At 43.4% G+C, this 20722-nt stretch overlaps 1 protein-coding gene across 5 annotated transcripts in view; it reads right to left on the bottom strand.

Annotated features, from left to right (window-relative positions):
- The window catches only part of CARD14 (caspase recruitment domain family member 14), a 43513-nt gene that overhangs the window by 5434 nt on the left and 17357 nt on the right, over window positions 1-20722 (bottom strand). For 4 of the 5 annotated variants that reach the window (XM_087710134.1, XM_087710132.1, XM_087710130.1 and 1 more), the window contains 7 exons: window positions 16456-16599; window positions 13203-13319; window positions 12869-12978; window positions 10183-10274; window positions 9133-9178; window positions 5132-5321; window positions 395-521 (listed from right to left, as the gene is read on the bottom strand). In XM_087710134.1, the coding sequence (XP_087566260.1) occupies window positions 395-521; window positions 5132-5321; window positions 9133-9178; window positions 10183-10274; window positions 12869-12978; window positions 13203-13319; window positions 16456-16599 (826 nt within the window). The remainder of the gene's footprint in view (window positions 1-394; window positions 522-5131; window positions 5322-9132; window positions 9179-10182; window positions 10275-12868; window positions 12979-13202; window positions 13320-16455; window positions 16600-20722) is intronic. The other variant, XM_087710131.1, reaches the window with a different exon arrangement.

Raw genomic sequence — 20722 nt, 5'->3', positions numbered from 1 at the left:
TCCTCCTTCATACTAATTACAATGGAACACAATCTACTCCCCCATTCCAATTATGATTAAATCTTAAATCGAATGGTATAATACAGGAAAGTTTCTTTCATGTTTTCTAGTATACCACTCTTAGGGGTACTCACAAATCTACTATTTGCCTTACTTCATTGTAGGATCCCACTAAGAGGGAGAAATAGCTGATCACCAGCATTCTTGGATCCTACATTATGACTTTTGCACTTCGAAGCTATCATGTACACCAGGGATAGATGATGTGAGTTGTCAACAAAGCCCAATTTCTATTAACTGTCTGGCTTATCATGAGGTCTAATAGAAGTCATAGCTCAGCAGCCTTTAGAGAGACAGACAGTAGCCCATCTCCAAGACAAGCAAATATCCTTACCCTCCATGTTGTGCTTCACAGACAAGCAACAAAATCCATTCACTTTTTCCAGGACCCAAAGAGCCTCTTCAAGAGTTGCATCTTCTAGGACAGCTTTGAAACCTGGTTCCATGACTCCATAATCCACCTGTACATTCAAAGAACTTGAAATGTTGATCAAAGAGACACTGTTTGAGGAGGTCAAACAATTGCAACCTAGCACAGCTCCAGGGACAGGAAAGACCTTTCCCATATTAATGATACTTTTACAGAAATAGTAGCAACTTGACAGTGAAGGGGGTGTTATAATGAAACTGGCCACTGAACTACATACTGTGTTTCCCCGAAAATAAGACTGGGTTTTGTTTTTCTTTTGACTCCTGAAATAAGCGCTTGGCCTTATTTTTGGGGAGGTCTTATTATTTTTGAGGTGCAGGAGGCGGTGAGCATGGTCACCTCATGGCTGCTGCTGTGTTGCAATATTTTCAGGAAGGGCTTAATTTCAAGGAAGGTCTTATTTTAGCGCATGGACTCAAAATCCCAATTGGGCTTATTATCCGGGGAGGTCTTGTTTTGGGGGAAACAGAGCAGCTTAGAGAGGAGTTTCAGTCATTTTATATGACATAAAATGAGACGTGGGACACAAAATTATGGGACATGATTCATTGTTCAGTAAAATCTTATTCTGGTAATTGTTTAACTACTGCCTTGAAATTAGACCAGTTTGGAAATGTGAATAAATCTAAATCCTTCATAATTTGTGAGCTATTATGTTATTTATTAAATATAAATACACAATACACACTTACATGTATACATATGCTGTACACACACACACACACACACACACACGAGAATTAACAAGGTTGATACTATATGGTACAAGGCTACTACAGCTAATCTTTCTGCCTTCTATTTTCCCCTAAACAACAAACCTGTGAGGTGAGAGAGAGTAACTGGCCCAAAGCCACCCAGCCAGCTTTCCTACCTAAGGGAGGCCTAGAATTCAATTGTAGCACCTTCACCACTGCACCAAACTGGCTCTCTTCTTCTAGCACATGTTAGTGTATCCCAGTGGTGGGTTTCAAAAAATTTCCGAACCTACTCTGTGGGTGTGGCCTCCTTTGTGGGAGTGGCTTGCCAGCCATGTGACTTGGTGGGAGTGGCTTGCCATCCATGTGTTTTCTTTCTCTCTTTCTCTCTCTCTCTTTCCTTCCTTTTGTCTCTCTGTCCCTTTTTCCTTTTTTTCTTTCATCTCTTTCTCACTTTTTCTTTCTTTTTTTCTTTTTTTCTTTCTTCCTTTCTTTCTCTTTCTCTTTCTCTCTCTGTGTGAGTCTCTCTCTCTCTCTCTCTCTCTCTCTCTGTGTGTGTGTGTGTGTGTGGTGGGTTTCAAAAATTTAGTAAAAAATCTGTAGGTGTGGCCTGCTTTCCGGGTCCACTGGTGGAACATCTTCTAACCGGTTCAGTAGATTTGACGGAACGGTTCTACCGAACTGGTACGAACTGGTAGAAAGCCACCTCTGGTGTATCCTGCCCAATCATTCCCATGTGATCATCATATAAGCAAAAATAGCAAAGCAAGACTATGGTTTTTTGCCTTTAGTTTGCTTAGTATGATATCTGAACTGGGATTCGGGGCCTATGTGCTCCTGGATTTAATAAAAAAGTAACAGTCAACCATTACATTTCAGATATTAACCAATGGAACAGCTTGCTTTCAGAAGTTGTGGGTACTTTATCACTGGAGGTTTTTAAGAAGACTGGAAAGTCACTTGCCTGAAATAGTATAGGGTCTCTTGCTTGAGCAGGGGGCTGGACTAGAAGACCTCCAAGGTCCCTTCCAGTTCTATTCTGATTGAGTACATTGAGATATAAAAACTAAAACTATGGGAGGTGGTTTCCTGGGTTGTTTAACCACTCACATGGTAGGAAAAAAAACTATGCAAAAGCAGTTAAGCAGTAAGCTTCTGTTTAATAATAAACTGGCTTATTCTGGCTTACTTTATTTTCAAATTAATTAATTGGTTCCAAGCTAGTTGTAAAAAATTTACCCTGAAGTATTCCAGTGTTGTGCCATCCTGAACATTTCGCCATCACTGCTCTGACTGGCTGAGTAGATTCTGAGCTTTTCAGTCGCTGTGATTGTAGTTCAATGAATGATAGCAAAATTATCTTTCCTTGCCTCAGAAATGGCCAGATTGGCAGGGGAATTCAGGGAACTAACGTCTATGCAGCGGAAAGATATCCAGTCTGGAAAAGACCAACAAGACTTTCCAGTAGATAGATCACATTTTCCCAGCCCTAAAACTGCTAATGAATCGCTGGAGAACTACTATGGATTTTTTATAGCAGTCGTGATCATTCTAGGTGCTTAGGCTGCAGACTTGCTGGAAGTACCTTCAGCACCACTTAGAATGCCTGATTTTCCTATTTTGTTTTCTTTCTCATGGACTGATGCAGGGGTGGGATTGGAAAATGTTAGCAACCTCTGCCCGGTTGCTGGATGGGCATGGCCTCCTACACCATGGGGGAGGATTTTTGCCTTCCCCAGACTCCGGAGGCTTTTCTCGAGCCTCCGGGAGGGTGAAAACAACCTCCCCTGGGCTCCGGAGACCCTCCGGAGGCTGGAAACAGTTCTGTTTTCAGACTTCCAGGAGTCCTGTTTTTCACCTTCCTGGAGCCTCTGTGCAGGCCCTGCACTAATCTGGCATGATGAACAGGCCATGTGGAGACTCCTGAGAGCACTGGTGAAATTCAACAGGTTCCGACAGGTTCTGGAGAACCGGTAGCGGAAATTTTGGGTAGTTCAGACAACCAGCAAATACCTCCTCTGGCTGGCCCCAGAGTGAGGTGGGAATGGGGATTTTGCAGTATCCTTCCCCTGCCATGTTTATCAAGCCACGGCCACCAAACCGGTAGTTGAAACAATTGAATTTCACCACTGCCTGGGAGTGTGGGGTGAGGTGGGTGGGGCCAACTGGTCCTTGCAATAACCGGTTCAGTGAACCGGATGCAAAATTAACATCCGGTTCATCCGAACCAATGCGAACCAGCTGAATCCCACCCCTAGACTGATGGCATGTCAGTCAATATAAAATCTTGAGCATTTCCTTTTAAACAGGGAGAGGGACAGAGATGACGTTAGAATGAGAAACTTATCCAGAGAGAAATATCTCATCTTTTACACAAATGTACACACTGTGGAGCATTTTTTTTTCAGATGAGCAGCTTTTCTGTTCCCCTACTCTTCTTGATCTAGTTTAAAACACACTTGAGATTGTTTCTGGCTGTTAGTGTGATTCATACATCTTTTCAGCCAACCAAACACTGTAAGCACTGTCCCTTTCTGACTTAGAACAGAGCACAGAGAACTACCACAATCAGTGTTTGTTAGCTGCCCTTTCACACTGTCCCATAATGGGATGCCTTGTCCCTGCCTCCTTCAATTCCATTAAAGTAACAGCTTAAACAAATCCTTTCCCTTTTTTCTCAACTGGAAAATAAAATAATTGCCATGCAACCTCTTCTAATTCCATGTGTTTCTTGATGTATACTGAACTTTTCTTTTCCTAATGAACGTTTATCCATTGTTTGGAGGAAATCCTAGGGGTAATTTGAAGGGGAGCAGCACAAACACAAGGAGATTGCAAATATAACCAAATCATCACAAACCTTCAAAAACTTACTATCTGTGACTATAGTAACAAACTTACATTATTGTGACCTCTAATCCTTATCCTATTAGCAATTCTGCATTTGAACCAGGGTGGATAAAAATCGATGACTTTAAAAAAATCAGATTTTTAAAAAAAAATTAAATTGGATTTTTTTAAAAATCAATTTTATTTTAATAAAATGCTTTTGGAGTAAAAATCTATCTAAAGATAGTTTTCTGTTTAAGATACATTAATAATTTCATTTATTCAGCATGAAATGGAGCTTAGTTATGTAGCATGAAGCTGTATATTCTGCAATATTGGGATTGTCAGCGAGTCAACAGCAGGTCAGAGGAGGAGCTGCTGCGGGACAGAGATAACAGTTGCTTTTTAAAAATTATGATTTAAACCGAGTTGATTTAAATCAAGCCTTTTTTACTAGTGATTTAAATCAGGATTTAAATCGTGCTTTAAATCAGGATTTAAATCGTGCTTTAAATCAGGATTTAAATCATGCTTTAAATCAGGATTTAAATCGTGCTTTAAATAGTGATTTAAATCAGGATTTAAATTGTCTTGATTTAAATCAAATACACCCTGATTTGAACCCCCTTTCTGAACTTTGATAGAATCTATAAGGGAAGCCAACAAGATGTGATGTGGGTGAAAAAAATCCCCTCCAGACTATTCCTTAAAGCACAAGGTAGCAACATGTTGAAATTTAAACTGTTGTAACTGCACTAATGGCAAGATACTCCCAAACTGCAAAGCCCTGTTCAGGTGTGATCAGCAGCTGGCCATGTTGCTCTAGTACCAGCACTGCATCATTTGGTAGAGTCTATTGTCCTTTAGAAAAGGGGGTCCCCAACCCCGATCTGTGGACCAGCATGGGCTGGGCCATGTCAGAAACCGAGCCATGCAAACAAGCAAAGCCCAATTCGCAGGATGCAGGCAACACACAAAACCATGCCCCCTCTGGTCCATGGAAAACCCTTTCTCCATGGCACCAGTCCCTGGTGCCCCAAAGGTTGGGGGACGCTGCTTCAGAGATTTTGCAGGAAGGTAGAACACGCCATGCAACAAAGATGTAGGAATATCTTACCAGCACAATCTGCTGGCCTGGTGACAAAGACATCTCATCAGGAATGGATCCAGGAGTGACTCGATGAATGAAGATGCCAGTCTGGTTGCCCCCAATGATGCTGATCTGCTTCAACAAGTTATCGGCTTGGAAGGCAATAGTTGTGATACGGCTTGGGAAGCGCTGTGCAAGTCGGCGGCGCATGGGTACACTAAGAGGAGAACAAAGCAGACAAGATAAAGTGCATACAGGTTCTGGCTCCACCCACTGATGCATCTCTCCAACTTTAGACTGGCTTCTATGCTGGTCTTAACTGAGCAGAAACACTTATCTGTGGCTATTCAATGTGAAGATTAAAACAAATTTAGATCAAGCAAAGCCATTATGGGCTTGAAATCAGTGGGAGAGAATATTTTAGGATTTATGTATATATTTGAATTTTTATAATATGTTATGGATATTTGCATGAAATGGCTGTAATAGGGAGGGTTGCCTATAATAAAATAGTAAGTATGGCCGATTACAAATATCCATTTACCTATGACAAAGCGGTAGATGGTTGCTCTCTACTCTGTAGGCTCTAACACTCCAGTTTATTCTTGCTATTTTATTCTTGTCTTTTTTGCTGGGCCTATTTGCAGCATTTGTCTTTTGTCTTTTTATTTGTTTAATAAAAAAAATGCTGAAAGGGTCAGAGACAATATTTAAGCTAAAAGTAGTGCTTCACTCTATTCTGCAGGATGTCATCTTCCTATTAAAAATATTTGAATAGCTTTTAAAAATATGGGGCAGAGGGGGGGGGGAAACTAAGCAAGGTGCTTTGGCAATTGTAAATATAAAACTTTAAACATTTTCCTGCCATCTAGTGGCTACCAGATTTTGCTGCCCATTTTAGCTTTAAGTAATGTTACAGTGCAGTTGTTGGCAGCTGTTCTACATAAATAAAGCAAATAACACACCTCTAATTTCTACTTGGACATGAACAGGCAACAGTCAAGAGAGCAGTGCAATGACCTGCAGGCAGGCTTTTATTTAAACCAGGCTTATTCATTTGCAGAAAGTAGCCACAATGGGAAAGGGTATGCCGGAGACTTGGAATAAATTTGCCACACATTAATAGATATAAAAGCAGAGATGTATTCAGCAGATTCGGACCGGTTTGGATAAACTGGTAGCGGAAATTTTGAGTAGTTTGGAGAACCTGCAAATACCACCTCTGGTTGGGCCCTCCCTCCCGCCCCCGTCGTTCCCTGTCCTATATTCCCTTGGTTTTTAGCTCAGCTGATTCACGCAGCAAAGTGAATTGGTGCATCTCAGTTGAACTAAAAAAACAGCTCAACTCACCAGCGCTGACACTGAGGGCGGTCTTTGAGTGCTGCTCATATGCGCAAAGTGTGTGTGTGCGTGTGCAAAGCACTGTCTCATAGGACCGGTAGGAAAAGATTTGGAATCCCACTACTGCATAAAAGGACACCAATAATGCAATGGTGCCTCAGAGGAAATAACCAGAATATAAAATCATTTCCAAGGCCTCACACTTTACCCCTTAAAGAGACCTTTTGTGGGCATATATATAGGTAATCCTAGACTTACAACCAAAATTGAGTCCAAAATTTCTGTTGCTAAGCAAGACAGTTGTTCAGTGAATTTTGTCCCATTTTGCAATCTTTAATACAATACAATAGCAGAGTTGGAAGGGGCCTTGGAGGTCTTCTAGTCCAGCCCCCTGCCTAGGCAGGAAACCCTATACCATTTCAGGCAAATGGTTATCCAACATTTTCTTAAAGACTTCCAGTGTTGGGGCATTCACAACTTCTTGAGGCAAGCTGTTCCACTGATTAATTATTCTCACTGCCAGGAAATTTCTCCCCAGTTCTAAGTTGTTTCTCTCCTTGGTTAGTTTCCACCCATTGCTTCTTGTTCTACCCTCAGGTGCTTTGGAGAATAGTTTGACTCCCTCTTCTTTGTGGCAACCCCTGAGATATTGGAACACTGCTATCATGTCTCCCCTGGTCCTTCTTTTCATTAAACTAGACATACCCAGTTCCTGCAACCGTTCTTCATATGTTTTAGTCTCCAGTCCCCTAATCATCTTTGTTGCTCTTCTCTGCGCTCTTTCTAGAGTCTCCACATCTTTTCTACATCGTGGTGACCAAAACTGAATGCTGCATTTCAAGTGTGGCCTTACCAAGGCATTATAAAGCGGTATTAACACTTCACGTGATCTTGATTCTATCCCTCTGTTTATGCAGCCTAGAACTGTGTTGGCTTTTTTGGCAGTTGCTGCACACTGCTGGCTCATATTTAAATGGTTGTCCACTAGGACTCCAAGATCCCTCTCTTTCTTGTTTCTTTTGTGATGCCACAGTTGTTAAATGAATCACTGCAGTTATTAAGTTAGTAACATGGTTGTTAAGTGAATCTGGCTTCCCCGTTGACTTTGCTTGTTGGAAGGCTGCAAAAAGTGATCACATGACCCTGAGATACCAGTTACCAAATGTCTAAATTTTGATCACATGGCCACAGGGATGCTGTAACCATTGTAAGTGCGAAAAATGATCATGTCACTTTTTTTAAGTGCATTAAAATGGTCACTAAATGAATGGTTGTAAGTTGAGGACTACCTGTACATATGTATGCAGACCCATGATTCTGAATTACTCTTAAATACATGTAATTATGTCCATAGAATCACATATTTTCTTTTTTGCCTGAATCAAAGTTTATTTTATACCTCTCTAATATTTGCTTTCTGTAGATTCCTTGGCTAACAATCAGAGTTTGTCCTCCAGTTACTCCTCACACTGATGGATGTGATACAGAGGTGGTATTCAGCAGGTTCTGGAGAACCAGTAGCAGAAATTTTAAGTAGTTTGGAGAACCAGCAAATACCACTTCTGATTGGCCCCACCCACATCTATTCTCTGCCTCCTGAGGCCCAGCTGATCGGGAGGAAATGGGGATTTTACAGCATCCTTCCCCTGCCACCCCCACCAAGCCATGCCACGCCAAGCCATGCCCACAGAAGCAGTAGTAAAAAATTTTTGAATCCAACCACTGATGTAATAGTTATCAAAACAGTGACAGATACAGATTGCCTCCCTTTATTAAAGGGATTAAAAAGAAAAAAAGCAAGCTTCTGGCTTCCTATATGAAAAAAAACTTGGGACACAAGTTTTGCCTCTCTGAATTGCCTATACATTGATGTCTCATTTGAAAATACTGTATAATACTTGTTGGAATCTTTGACTGGAATCTTTCCAGTCAATTCTATTCATCAGAGCTCTTAGATTCTTGATTCTTTCCCAACTAGATTGCCAAGTGGGAACTTTGGCAGGTAAACTCTTCTGTCCATTATTTATTTATTTATTTTTATTTATTAAATGTATTGACCATCCATCTTACCACAAGGTAACTCTGGGCAGCTTACAATATTAAAAGGATAAAACTATATCCTTTTATTAACAATATTAATAATATCCCTTTATTTACGATATTAAATGGATAAAGCTATATAAAACCTATCCACAATCCAAATAGGTAAAGGTAAAGGTTCCCCTTGCACATATGTGCCAGTTGTTCCCGACTCTAGGGGACAGTGCTCATCTCCGTTTCAAAGCCGAAGAGCCAGCGCTGCCCAAAGACGTCTCCATGGTCATGTGGCCGGCATGACTAAACACTGAAGGTGCACGGAATGCTGTTACCTTCCCAACAAAGGTGGTTCCTATTTTTCTACTTGCTTTCGAACTGCTAGGCTGGCAGAAGCTGGGACAAGTAACTGGAGCTCACTCTGTTACGTGGCGCTAGGGATTCGAACCACCAACTGCCGACCTTTCTGACCGACCAGCTCAGCGTCTTAGCCACTGAGCCACCACATCCCGAATACAATATAAATAAATACAAATAAAATACTATAAAAATATAACTATAAATTATTTCACTTTATGTTCCTTGTTTTTGGATTTGTCAATGCCATAAAGCATTATAAAATAAAACCACTTCGCTGGGGACTGTGCATTTACCTCTCAGAGATGTAAGGGTCTACGTGGAGCCAGAGGGAAGAGCCATCTGTAAGAAAGATAGATTCGAACACATGAGAGCAAAGCAATCAGTGGTTGGTTCCTAGTCTGGGCCTCCCTGAAATCAAGCAAAATTGCCTTTATACCTAGTAAATAACCTTTAACACATTCTCATTGAATTTTCCCTGCCTTACTAGATATGAGTTCCCTATTTTTTTCTCCTTAAGAACATTGAAAATTGGTTTTCAAGAGCAAAATTGGAAATAACTTTTCCTTATTATAGTGGATTATGATAGGAGAAAAAGGGAAGCAAACAGGTATAGGATTTCCAGGCTATTTCCAGATTTCTAATTTTGGCTAAGTATCCAGACATGCAGAAGCTCTGGAAAGAACCAGGCTGATTTGTAACTTCCCTTTTTTTCCCCCTTTAATCCAGATTTAAAATGTAACAATATCCTTAAAATTAATTTAATGCCTTGCTACTATTTATGTTATGGATTTGCCTTAACATTATTATATGGGCTTTAGCAAATAGATCTTTCCAAGTGGCACTGCTAGAATCATTCTTGAACTAAAAAAAAAAAAGCAGGTTCACAAATACATTAATGAGGGAATATTTTCCTTACTCTTCCACAAGCTAGAACCGTGATGGCAAACCTATGGCACGTGTGCCTGAAGTGGCCCATGGAGCCATGTCACCTGGCATGAGCGGCATCGCCCATTCCTTTTCCGGGTTTCTGGAGCGCATGCGCACACGCTGATCAAATGGCCTTTGTGCATGCGGCAGTGTTGGAAACCGGAAGAGTTGGTCTTCTGTTTTCTGGCATCCACCAGCCAGCTGATTGGCATGTGTGCATACATGGCAGTAACCAGAAGACTTGCTGGCTGGCGCACATGTACATGCCGGAAACCGGAAGTACATTATCTGGGTGTGCGTGCCTCCTGGGCAGCTCCTCTTCCTGATCACGGCCCAGATGAGTACGGGAAGTGTTCCCTTTTCGACACTCGGCTAGAAAATATGAAGAAAATGTTTCCCCTGGGGGAAACTCTTACCATCTCTCCCTATGTCGTATTCAAAAGAGGGATCCTTCCCTTTCTCTTCAGCTGAGGTGATAGAAAATTCCTCGTCCAAGAACTCCTGAGAACTGTTTCAAGAAGAGACATAAAAGAGAGGGAAAGTACAACATATGAATGGGGGGAAAAAAATAAAAGCCACCAGAGTTTTCCTGTTCTTTTTGGAGGTTGCAAGGCTAGTCAAGACTCAAGAGCATTTTCTGAAGTTACTTCCAGAGGGAAGGCCTGGTGTGACTTGGAGCTGCCTTGGATGGGCATTTTATTCTGAGAGTTACCTGGCCTGCGGCAAAACCTTTTATTTGACAATCTATTGTATAGGTAGTCCTCAACTTACAACCATTAGTTTAGTGACTGTTTGAAGTTATGATTACAATGGCACTGAAAAATGTGACTTATCAATGTTTTTCACAGCATTGCAGCATCCCTATGGTCACATGATCAAACTTGGGATGCTGGCAACTGGCATGCATTAGACAGCTGTAGTGTCCCAGGGTCATGTGATCACTTTTTGCGACCCTCTGACCAGCGAAGTCAATAGGGAAACCAGGTTCACTTAACAAGCATGTTATTAACTTAAAACTGCAGTGATTCATTTAACAACTGAGGCAAGAAAGATCATAAAATGGGGCAAAAATCACTTAACAACTGTCTTGCTTAGCTATAGAAATTTGGGAGTCATTTATGCTTGTAAGTTGGGGACTACCTGTATTGAATACTTCAGAAGTGTGGACCTTCAGAAGGACCAGCTCTCCTTTCCCCTTTTCCAAGCTCTTAGCAAAGCATTGTCTTTTAAAATGTTGAATTGAAAGTGAAGTCCACCATAGCTAAATGACCGACATTCCTCTAAATCAGGTAGAATGATGGGAGAGGCATTCAGGCCCTTTCAGCTGTTTCTTTCCTTCTAGCCATATCCTATCTCAATTACTTCTAGAAACGTGATGAATCTGTTTTTTTCATCATCATCATCATCATCATCATCATCATCATCATCATCATCATCATCATTATATATATGTCTGAATTTGTTTTACTTGTAGTTCAGTTTTGTAATTATTGAACATTTGTTTATGTAATATGTAACTCCATACATGACTGTATGTTTTTTTTAAAAATGAGTGAATATGTCAAGAATTGTTTCTCTTTTGTGTATGTGTATGTGGGTGGCACTCCAGCAGAGTCAAGTTACGCATTCTCTGAATTTTTGAAATACCAGGACTAAGAGATTTTCCTCACTGATCTAGTTCAAAGGATAAAGGGTGTGGTTTGGCCTCCTGAGACATATTTTAAAGTTCAAAAGATCATCATAGCTGTTTCAGACATGAGCCAGGGGAATTCTTAGTCAAATCTCTGTATCATTTACTTGATTGAATATATATTATTTTATGTTACATATTATTTTGTATTATATAAATAAAAGCTTTACAAATGGAACAGACTGTCAAATAATTGTTTCTATTTAGATTGCTTGTAAGAAATAGCAATTCAATTTGCATGATTACTTTCAACATTCTCTTATTTATGGGCATCCTAAATTTTAAGTCCTGCATGCAATATTTGGGACCCTCCACCTCTCATAAAGGGACATGGTGGCTCAGTGGCTAAGACGCTGAGCTTGTTGATCAGAATGGTCGGCAGTTCGGAAGTTCGAATCCCTAGCACCATGTAACGGAGTGAGCTCCTGTTACTTGTCCCAGCTTCTGCAACCTAGCAGTTCAAAAGCATGTAAAACTGCAAGTAGAAAAATAGGTACCACTTTGGGTGGGAAGATAATAGTGTTCCATGCGCCTTTGCCGTTTAGTCATGCCAGCTACATAACCATGGAGAGGTCTTCAGATAGTGCTGGCTCTTCGGCTTTGAAACAGAGATGAGCACCACCCCCTAGAGTTGGGAACAACTAGCACATATGTGTGAGGGGAACCTTTACTTTTACCTTTCATAAGCCTGTGATGTAAACCTTTGTTTACATTGCAGTGAAATGGACTGTTAAGTAACATAGCATCATTTTATGAGCTTTAGGATATTTTTCACCTGTTAAACCCTTCCAAGATGAGGGGAAAATAGCAATGATAATAGCACTTAGACTTATGTCCTGCTCTACAGTGCTTTACAACACTCTGCGTGGTTTACAGAGTCAGCATATTGCCCCCAGCAATCTGGGTCCTCATTTTACTGATCTCAGAAGGATGGATGTCTGAGTCAACCTTGAGCCAGTCAGGATTGAACTCCTAGCTGTGGGCAGAACTAGCTTGCAATGCTGCATTCTAACCACTGTTCCACCACGGCTCCTCCAGAAACAAAACTGGAAATCGTACAAGTAGGATTCATCATGCACAAGTACAAGGTTACCCACCATGTTCTTAACCTGTCATAAATAACAGTTAACAGAATAACGGAGTTGGAAGGGACCTAGGAGGTCTTTCTATTAGAGCAGGTCCATTTAACTCTGCTAGAACTAAACATCTGCATTATTGGAGACTAGATTTTATTTTACAGAATCCAATGGAACATAAAGACCTTAAAGGAGTCAGTTTTTACCTCTCCGCATTGTGTGAAACCCTTGATCCCAGCACTTGAAAAAAAACCTAGAAGTGTTCTTTGTCACAGCTGCAAATTCAATCTAGCACAAAATGTGAGATATCTCCCCACAAAACCCCCAAATAGTTACCTCCAAGAAAGTGAGCTGTCTTGCATGGCTCTTCTCTGTAGAGAAAGTTTACAAGGTGGGATTGGGCTGCATGATCGGAAACTGTCCATTTGCTCGTGACTTGACCAAGACTACAAAATAAAAGGACAGTCAGGCCATAAGTATCTTCCAGTGTGACTGAACTCAAATGTCCCCATTCAGAGCTATCCCCAAGTTTTCTGCTGAAGCTTTGCATAGCAGACCTTTGACCAACTTCAAGAACAGGGCAGGCCTACTATTCCATATCTGACCATCCCTCCTTACCCAAGATCTTGAACTTAAAGAAGATACAAAGGTGGAGGATTGAAATTCACACCTCTGATGTGCTCATCAAACTGTCCTGACTGTCCTCCCGAGGACAGATGGCATGCATTCGTACTAGAGGCTGCTTTTTCTTGGATTCAATGATGGGAGGCCCACTCCTTGGTACCTGCTAAGGAAATAGAAGAATATCTTGGTTTACAAGACAGTGAAGAGTCTGTGGAGCTAATGTGCCAAACCACCATCTTTCATAATCCATGATTGCCAACAGATGACCCATAGATATTGGTTTTCACTTCTCAAAATAGTTTCAATCAACTGAGGGTTTCAAGCAAAGCTTTTTTAAAAATTTTAAATAAACTGCTGTAGATTAAGTCACTGGCCTTAGGTGGATCCTTGCCATATGAAGTATTTCCTGCTAATAATAAAGATCGTATCAGTTTTAACACATATTGGGCAATATGTCACAGGTGCGTGCAAAGCCCAGTTTCATCCCAAGCATGTTCATGCTATTCTGTCCTAGTTAGAATATATAATCTAGTCCAAATGTTGCAAGTCAGTCAGTGGTGGATTTCAAAAATTTTTAGAACCTCTTCTGTAGGTGTGGCCTGCTTTGTGGGAGTGGCTTGCCACCATGTGACTGAGTGGGAGTGGCTTACCAGCCATGTGACTGGGTGGGCGTGTCCAACTTGTAAAATGTGGTGAAATTCACTTAACAACGCTCTTGCTTAGCAACCAAAATGTTGGCTCAGAAACTCTGGCATTTAAAGCATGCAAGTCTTAAAGCTGTCAAGTTACAAGACCCTTGCACCCCTAACCCTTTAGAAAAAAAAACCAGGAGTGTTCAAACTTGACAGCTTTGAGACTTGTGAACTTCAGCTCCCAGAATTCCTCCTCTTGCTCTTCATCTTGATGATGTGCAGTCGGGTGGCGGGAGGGAGCTGGAACTGGTTCTAAATGGCACTGTAGATTTGTGGAACCTCTTCTATAGAAGAGTTTAGAACTGGCAGGAACCCACCCCTGAAGACAGTGTACCTTGCAAATCAACTAGGAGATACAAATAGTGCATTAATATCCCGCCTGATAAAAGTGTAATTCAGTGAGTCACCCAAGATAGAAGGAGAATAGTGTGGAGATGGGAATAATCTTAGGAGAGAAGAGGAAGAGCTGCAGGTAAGACAACCATCATGCAAATGATATATTACTGCCCACCACTGTTCCCTCTAAGATGCGCGGCTGTGCGGCCGCGCACGTGGAAAGTAAACACCGTGCAGCAGTCTCCAACTGCCGCCCGGTGTCGTTTGCCGGACACGGACTGCAGTCTGCAGAACGGCCGCACAATCGCAATTGAAACCCCCTCCAGCTAAACAGGAGTCTTGAGGTGCAGCAGGGCAGCAAAGTGACTAGGTTGAGGGCTTGTGGTGGCTCGGGCTTCCTGGAGCAACTATTTAGAGGGAACATTGCCCACAGCTGCCTTCGCACAAGTTTAAGAGGGCTAAATTTGTCTCATTGGGTGGGGAGGGAGGGAGTGATTGGCCAAAACTCGCTGAAAGAATGTCTTTCTGACCTGCGTGATTAATTCAGCCTCTGAGATAAACGTATTGTGTGAAAGCAGCTGGCTTCTCTTCCTCTCAATCATCCGTGCCTTGATTAATACATAAAAGCCCACAAGGGGTGGGGGTGGGGGCTGGTCGCGAACCAAGAACGAGTTAACTAAGCCGAGCTTGGGCTGCTCCGCAGAGAGCAACCCACGCTGCCATTTCTCTCGAGGCTACTCACCTGAGGCTCGCATTGGCAAATCCAGGGCGGTGCGGCAGCGATCCTAAACTCCCACCTAGAGCGACTGTGCCACAGAATCCAAATGCAAAAAGCAGGGTCTGTTTCCTCACTCATCTCTCTCTTTCAAAGAAAGCCTTCCTTGTTCTTCCTCTCCTGGCTGCAATCTCAGCTATCTTTGAGTCTCCCGCCGGCCAAGTGACCTCACATGATATTTGATAACTCATTGAGATTTTCAAAGTCATTGAGAATAGTTTTGCTTTTATGCTAATTAAACTGCCTATCTGTCAGTTTAGCTGTGCAATTTTGTTGGATATTTTGGGTCACTAGTTACTATCACTAGTTATATGCAGAATTGTCTCCCAGAGTTCAGTAGTAGTAGGTTACTGAAACCACTTGTATAGGAGGAACAAATTGCCACAATTTTTTAAACAATCAGCAAGCATTGTTGAACAGACAGGCAATAAATCCTTGAGTTTACAAATTAATGATGGAAGAAAACTGTTAGATGTGAATGAGACTTTATGCATTGGGATTTTAATCATTTTACTCATTTAAAATAGCAAATTGCATATAATACATTAAAATGAAGTATATCAAGTGAAATTCATTAAAATGAAGTATATCAAACATTTACTATTTTAATATTACCAGTATTAAGTGCCATTTATATATTCATTTCAAAGCTCTTTTTTATTTAATCCAAAATGAATTTGAAAAGATAATTGTAGTGAGTTTGCTTTTGAACAAATATTTCTAAATTTATTTGTTTACAATTTAATTTTATTTTTAAATTTTATTAATTTGATTTGATATAACACCTATTTCGTTGTTGTCTTGGGTGACATCTGTGAAAAAAATTCAGGTGCTCAGGCATGAAAATGTGCCGCTCAAATACTATACTTTTCCGCCCACACTGAAAAATAATTAGAGGGAACATTGCTGCCCACAGAAACAGAAAGGACTCTCCCTAGTTTCCTGGGAAGTAAAAGAGGGGAGAAATACATTCAGACTTGCAAGATTCTGTTACTGTTATCTAGCACTAAAGGCAGTGGTGAAATTCATTTTTTTTTACTACCGGTTCTGTGGGTGTGGATTAGTGGGCATGGCAGGGGAAGGATACTGCAAAATCTTCATTCCCACCCCATTCCAGAGGAAGGAAACCGCAAAATCCCCATTCCCTCCCTACTCTGGGGCCAGCCAGAGATGGCATTTGTCGGTTCTTCGAACTACTCAAAATTTCCGCTACTGGTTCTCTAGAACCTCTCGGAACCTGCTGGATTTCACCCCTGACTAAAGGTAATGTTAGTACCTATAGTTTGTGGTCTTCCTTGTCTTGAAGGAAATAGCTACTTAAAAAGAAATCAGATGGGGAAATTGAGAACACAAAATAAAATCCCATTTATTCTATAATAACTGCATTTTGGATTTTAGGAAGCAAGCTTTTAAATATTAGGATAGTGCAAGAGGCATTTTGGGAAAGCACAGATTTATCCCTTTCTCCCCTAAGCCCAACCACAATCATAACTTACAGTAAGCACCGAATCTCCCATGCTGGCTTTTTTCCTGACATCACAAATTTCATTTGTGAGCTCAAAGACTTTACGGCGAAGAGAATCTTTCTCCAGGAGGCTTTGGGAAATCTCCAACTGAGCAGAGTCCCTGGCATTGTAGGCCTACAAGAATTAGATAGAGACAGTGATGTGCAGTCAGGGGAGGCAGGGCCTCACCACTGTCATCATGAAAAGAAAAGAAAAATTAAAAGGAAAAAGGCTGAGGTAGTTGCTGCCAGAGTTACAGGAGATGACTCTGCTTAGTGCTTAACTGTTTAAAAAGCCTCTAAAAAACGCCCTCTACAGGAGGAGGCGGGAGAACCACGTGCCTCATTTAGTCTATCTTTATGATCACTCGAGCAGAGTTAAGCAAGGGTTAAAAGCCGAAAAATTCCTTATGTAGATGAGGCACTTGGTTCTCTTGCCTCCTCCTGTAGAGGGCATTTTTTTAGAGGCTTTTTTAAACAGTTAAGAAGAGTCATCCATTGGGGACTCTGGCAGCAGCTAACCCAGCCTGACCTCAGCAGCTCTTGCCTTTTTCCTTTTACATTTTTACATTTTCATCATGGCAGACAAGAGCAGAGTTGAAATCCTCTGTGAAACAGCTGGAAAAGGTATGTGGGTCAGAGGGAGGGGGAGGAATTCAAAATTAATGTAATTTGTAAGTAATTGTATTATTGTAAGGAATGTGTGTGTGTGTGAATTGAATTTGAATTTGAATTTACTTTATTTGTATGCCGCCCTTTTCCCTGAAGGGACTCAGGGCGGCTCACAATTCAAGGGAGGGGAAAAACAACAAAATTACAAAATATAAAGACATACACAGTTAAAAAACACAACAATCATACCATTCGGAGTGGGGCTGCAAGTCTTTAGCCCCAGGCCTGACGGAACAGCCAGGTCTTAAGGGCTATGCGGAAGGCCTGGAGGGTGGTGAGGGTACGAATCTCCACAGGGAGTTCGTTCCACAGGGTTGGAGCAGCCACAGAGAAGGCCCTCCTCCGGGTAGTCGCCAGTCGACATTGGGCGGCTGATGGAATTCGGAGGAGGCCTAGTCTGTGGGATCTTATTGGTCTAGTGGAGGTAATTGGCAGTAGGCGGTCTCTCAAGTATCCAGATCCAATACCATGAAGGGCTTTGTAGGTGACAACTAGCACCTTGAAGCGAATCCAGAGACCAACAGGCACCCAGTGCAGCTTGCGGAGGATAGGTGTTACGTGGGTGAATCGAGGCACACCCACGATCGCTCACGCGGCTGCATTCTGGACAAGCTGAAGTCGCCGAATACTCTTCAAGGGCAGCCCCATGTAGAGCACATTGCAGTACTCCAGCTTAGATGTCACAAGGGCATGAGTGACTGTTGTGAGAGCCTCCCGGTTCAGGTAGGGACGCAACTGGTGCACCAGGCGAACCTGGGCAAATGCCCCCCTGGTCACAGCTGACAAATGGTGTTCAAGAGTCAGCTGTGGGTCCAGGAGGACTCCCAAGTTGCGAACCCTATCTGAGGGGCGTACTATTTGACCCCCCAGCCTGAGAGATGGAACACTTGGCCAATTAGTAGGAGGGAAGCACAACAGCCACTCGGTCTTATCTGGATTGAGTACAAGCTTGTTAACCCCCATCCAGTCCCTAACAGCCTCGAGGCCCTGGCTCATCACGTCCATCGCTTCATTGAGTTGGCACGGGGCGGACAGATACAACTGAGTGTCATCCGCATACTGGTGGTATTTTATCCCGTGCCGTCGAATGATCTCACCCAGCGGTTTCATGTAGATATTAAAAAGGAGGGGGGACAGGACCGAACCCTGCGGCACCCCATACAATAGGGGCCTAGGGGTCGATCTCTGCCCTCCAACTAACACCGACTGCGAGAGGTAAGAGGAGAACCACCGTAAGACAGTGCCTCCCACCCCCACCTCCCGCAGTCGTCGCAGAAGGATACCATGGTCGATGGTATCGAAAGCCGCAGAGAGGTCAAGGAGTACCAGGATGGAGGCATGACCTCCATCCCTGGCTCTCCAAAGATCATCGAACAACGCGACCAAAGCGGTTTCCATGCTGTAGCCAGGCCTGAAACCAGACTGGAAGGGATCCAGATAACTAGTTTCCTCCAAGGACCGCTGGAGCTGAAAGGCCACCACCTTCTCAACAACCTTCCCCACAAAGGGGAGGTTGGAGACTCGACGATAGTTGTTTAGGACTGCTGGATCCAAAGATGGTTTCTTCAGGAGGGGTCTCACCACCGCCGCCTTTAATGCAGGGGGAAAGACCCCCTCCCGAAGGGAGGCAGCAACAACCGCCTGGATCCAGCCCCGTGTCACCTCCCTGCTGTTAACAACCAGCCAGGAGGGGCACGGGTCCAGTACACATGTGGAGGCACTTACAGCTCTCATGGCCTTGTCCACGTCCTCAGGGGTAACAGCCTGAAACTCAATCCAGTGATGTCCTACCAGATTATCCCTTGGTGCCTCAGCTGGTTCTGCGGGATTGGAGTCCAGGTCCATCTGAAACCGAGCAACTTTATCCGTGAGGAATTGGACGTAGTCCTCAGCTCTGCCCTGCAAAGGATCGCTCGTATCCCTCCTATTTAGGAGGGAACGGGTTATCCTGAACAAGGCGGCTGGGCGCGACTCAGCGGAAGCAATCAGAGAGGCAATGTATGTTCTTTTTGATGTCCTAATTGCCCGGATGTAGACTCTGATGCTGGATGTTAAAAGTGCTCGGTCCGACTCGGATTTTCTGGATCTCCATCGGTACTCTAGGAGTCTCTTTCGGCGCTTCATCTCCCGGAGTTCCTCAGTAAACCAAGGGGCCCTCCTGGATCCACTGCCTCGGAGCGGCCGTAAAGGCACAATCCAGTTAAGAGCCTCTGTCGCTGCTGAATTCCAAGCAGCAGCCAGAGTCTCCGCCGGACTGCGGGCGAGAGTATCAGGAATGACCCCAAGCTCCGTCTGAAAACCCGACGGGTCCATAAGTTGCCTGGGGCGGAACCACCTGGTCGGTTCCTCCTCCCTACAGTGGGGGTTTGGTCTCCGAAAGTCAAGCCTCAGTAGGTAGTGGTCTGACCATGACAGGGGTAAGATCTCACTACCCCTCAGACCAAGATCACAAGTCCACTGCTCCGAGAGAAATACGAGGTCGAGCATGTGACCCGCTGAGTGAGTTGGGCCCCGGATCACTTGAGTCAAGCCCATGGCTGTCATGGAAGCCATGAACTCCTGCGCTCCATCAGAGTATTCACCGAGCGAAGGCAAATTGAAATCCCCCAGAACCATAAGCCTGGGGAACTCAATTGCCAGCTCGGCTACCGACTCGAGGAGCGAGGGGAGGGCTGCTGCAACGCTGTTGGGAGGCAGGTACGTTAACAGCAAGCCCACTTGCCCCTTGAGGTCCAACTTCACCAGCAGGGACTCACACCCGACAAGCTCCGGAGCAGGGATCCTACGAGGTACTAGAGACTCTGGGATAACAATGGCCACACCCCCACCCCTTCCCTGAGCTCGCGCCTGAAAGCCCTCTGGGCACATCTCTACGAGGGGGACTCCTCCCTCCGGGCCCAGCCAGGTTTCAGTAATACATGCCAGGTCTGCCCTCTCGTCTAAAATTAAGTCCCGAACGAGAGGAGCCTTATGAACTACAGACCTGGCATTTAGCAACAGCAGCCTGAGACCAGGGTCCTGATTACTCGTGCCATCTGGCCTTGGAGTGGGACTCATAGGGCCGGAAGGAGGGATCTCTGTAACGTAGCGAGCCCTCCTTCCCTGGTAATGGCCAGCCCTAAAGTCCCCGCCATATCTGCCCCTCCCTGTTAAGACCGTAATGCTCCGGCCCACTCCCGTGTCTGTAGTTCCACCAACCACCCCTATGGCCCCCGCGTTCCTCGACAGGTCCTCCGAATCAAACACACTCATTCGTTCACCCAAGCACTCCCCACGTAGTAATTAAAAACACAGAATACAATGATAATAGGTTAATAAAAAGTGGGATCATTCACTCAATCGCATGCATATCCCATAAACTCACCATACAAGTTAAAAATTGCACAACTGTGCAAAGTTCGTACAAGGCTTGTACTAATATGAGAGAGGAGGTCTTAATGTTCTTAGTCTTCTCCTCTGCAAAGTCCAGTAAAGAGAGCAAGGTCCAAAGGTATGAAGTAATTGAAAGATTAGTATCAGTTGGGGGGAGGCACCGAGTAGGCTCCCTGCCCACGTCTTCTTCTTCGTCCCTTGCTTTTTACTGCAAG

Source organism: Thamnophis sirtalis, unplaced genomic scaffold (genome assembly GCF_051295495.1).
Source record: "Thamnophis sirtalis isolate CommonGarterSnake01/CBP01778 unplaced genomic scaffold, rThaSir2_p1.2 scaffold_3, whole genome shotgun sequence".
In the NCBI taxonomy this organism is placed as follows: Eukaryota; Metazoa; Chordata; class Lepidosauria; order Squamata; family Natricidae; genus Thamnophis; species Thamnophis sirtalis.
This window is presented reverse-complemented; position numbering and strand designations above follow the sequence as displayed.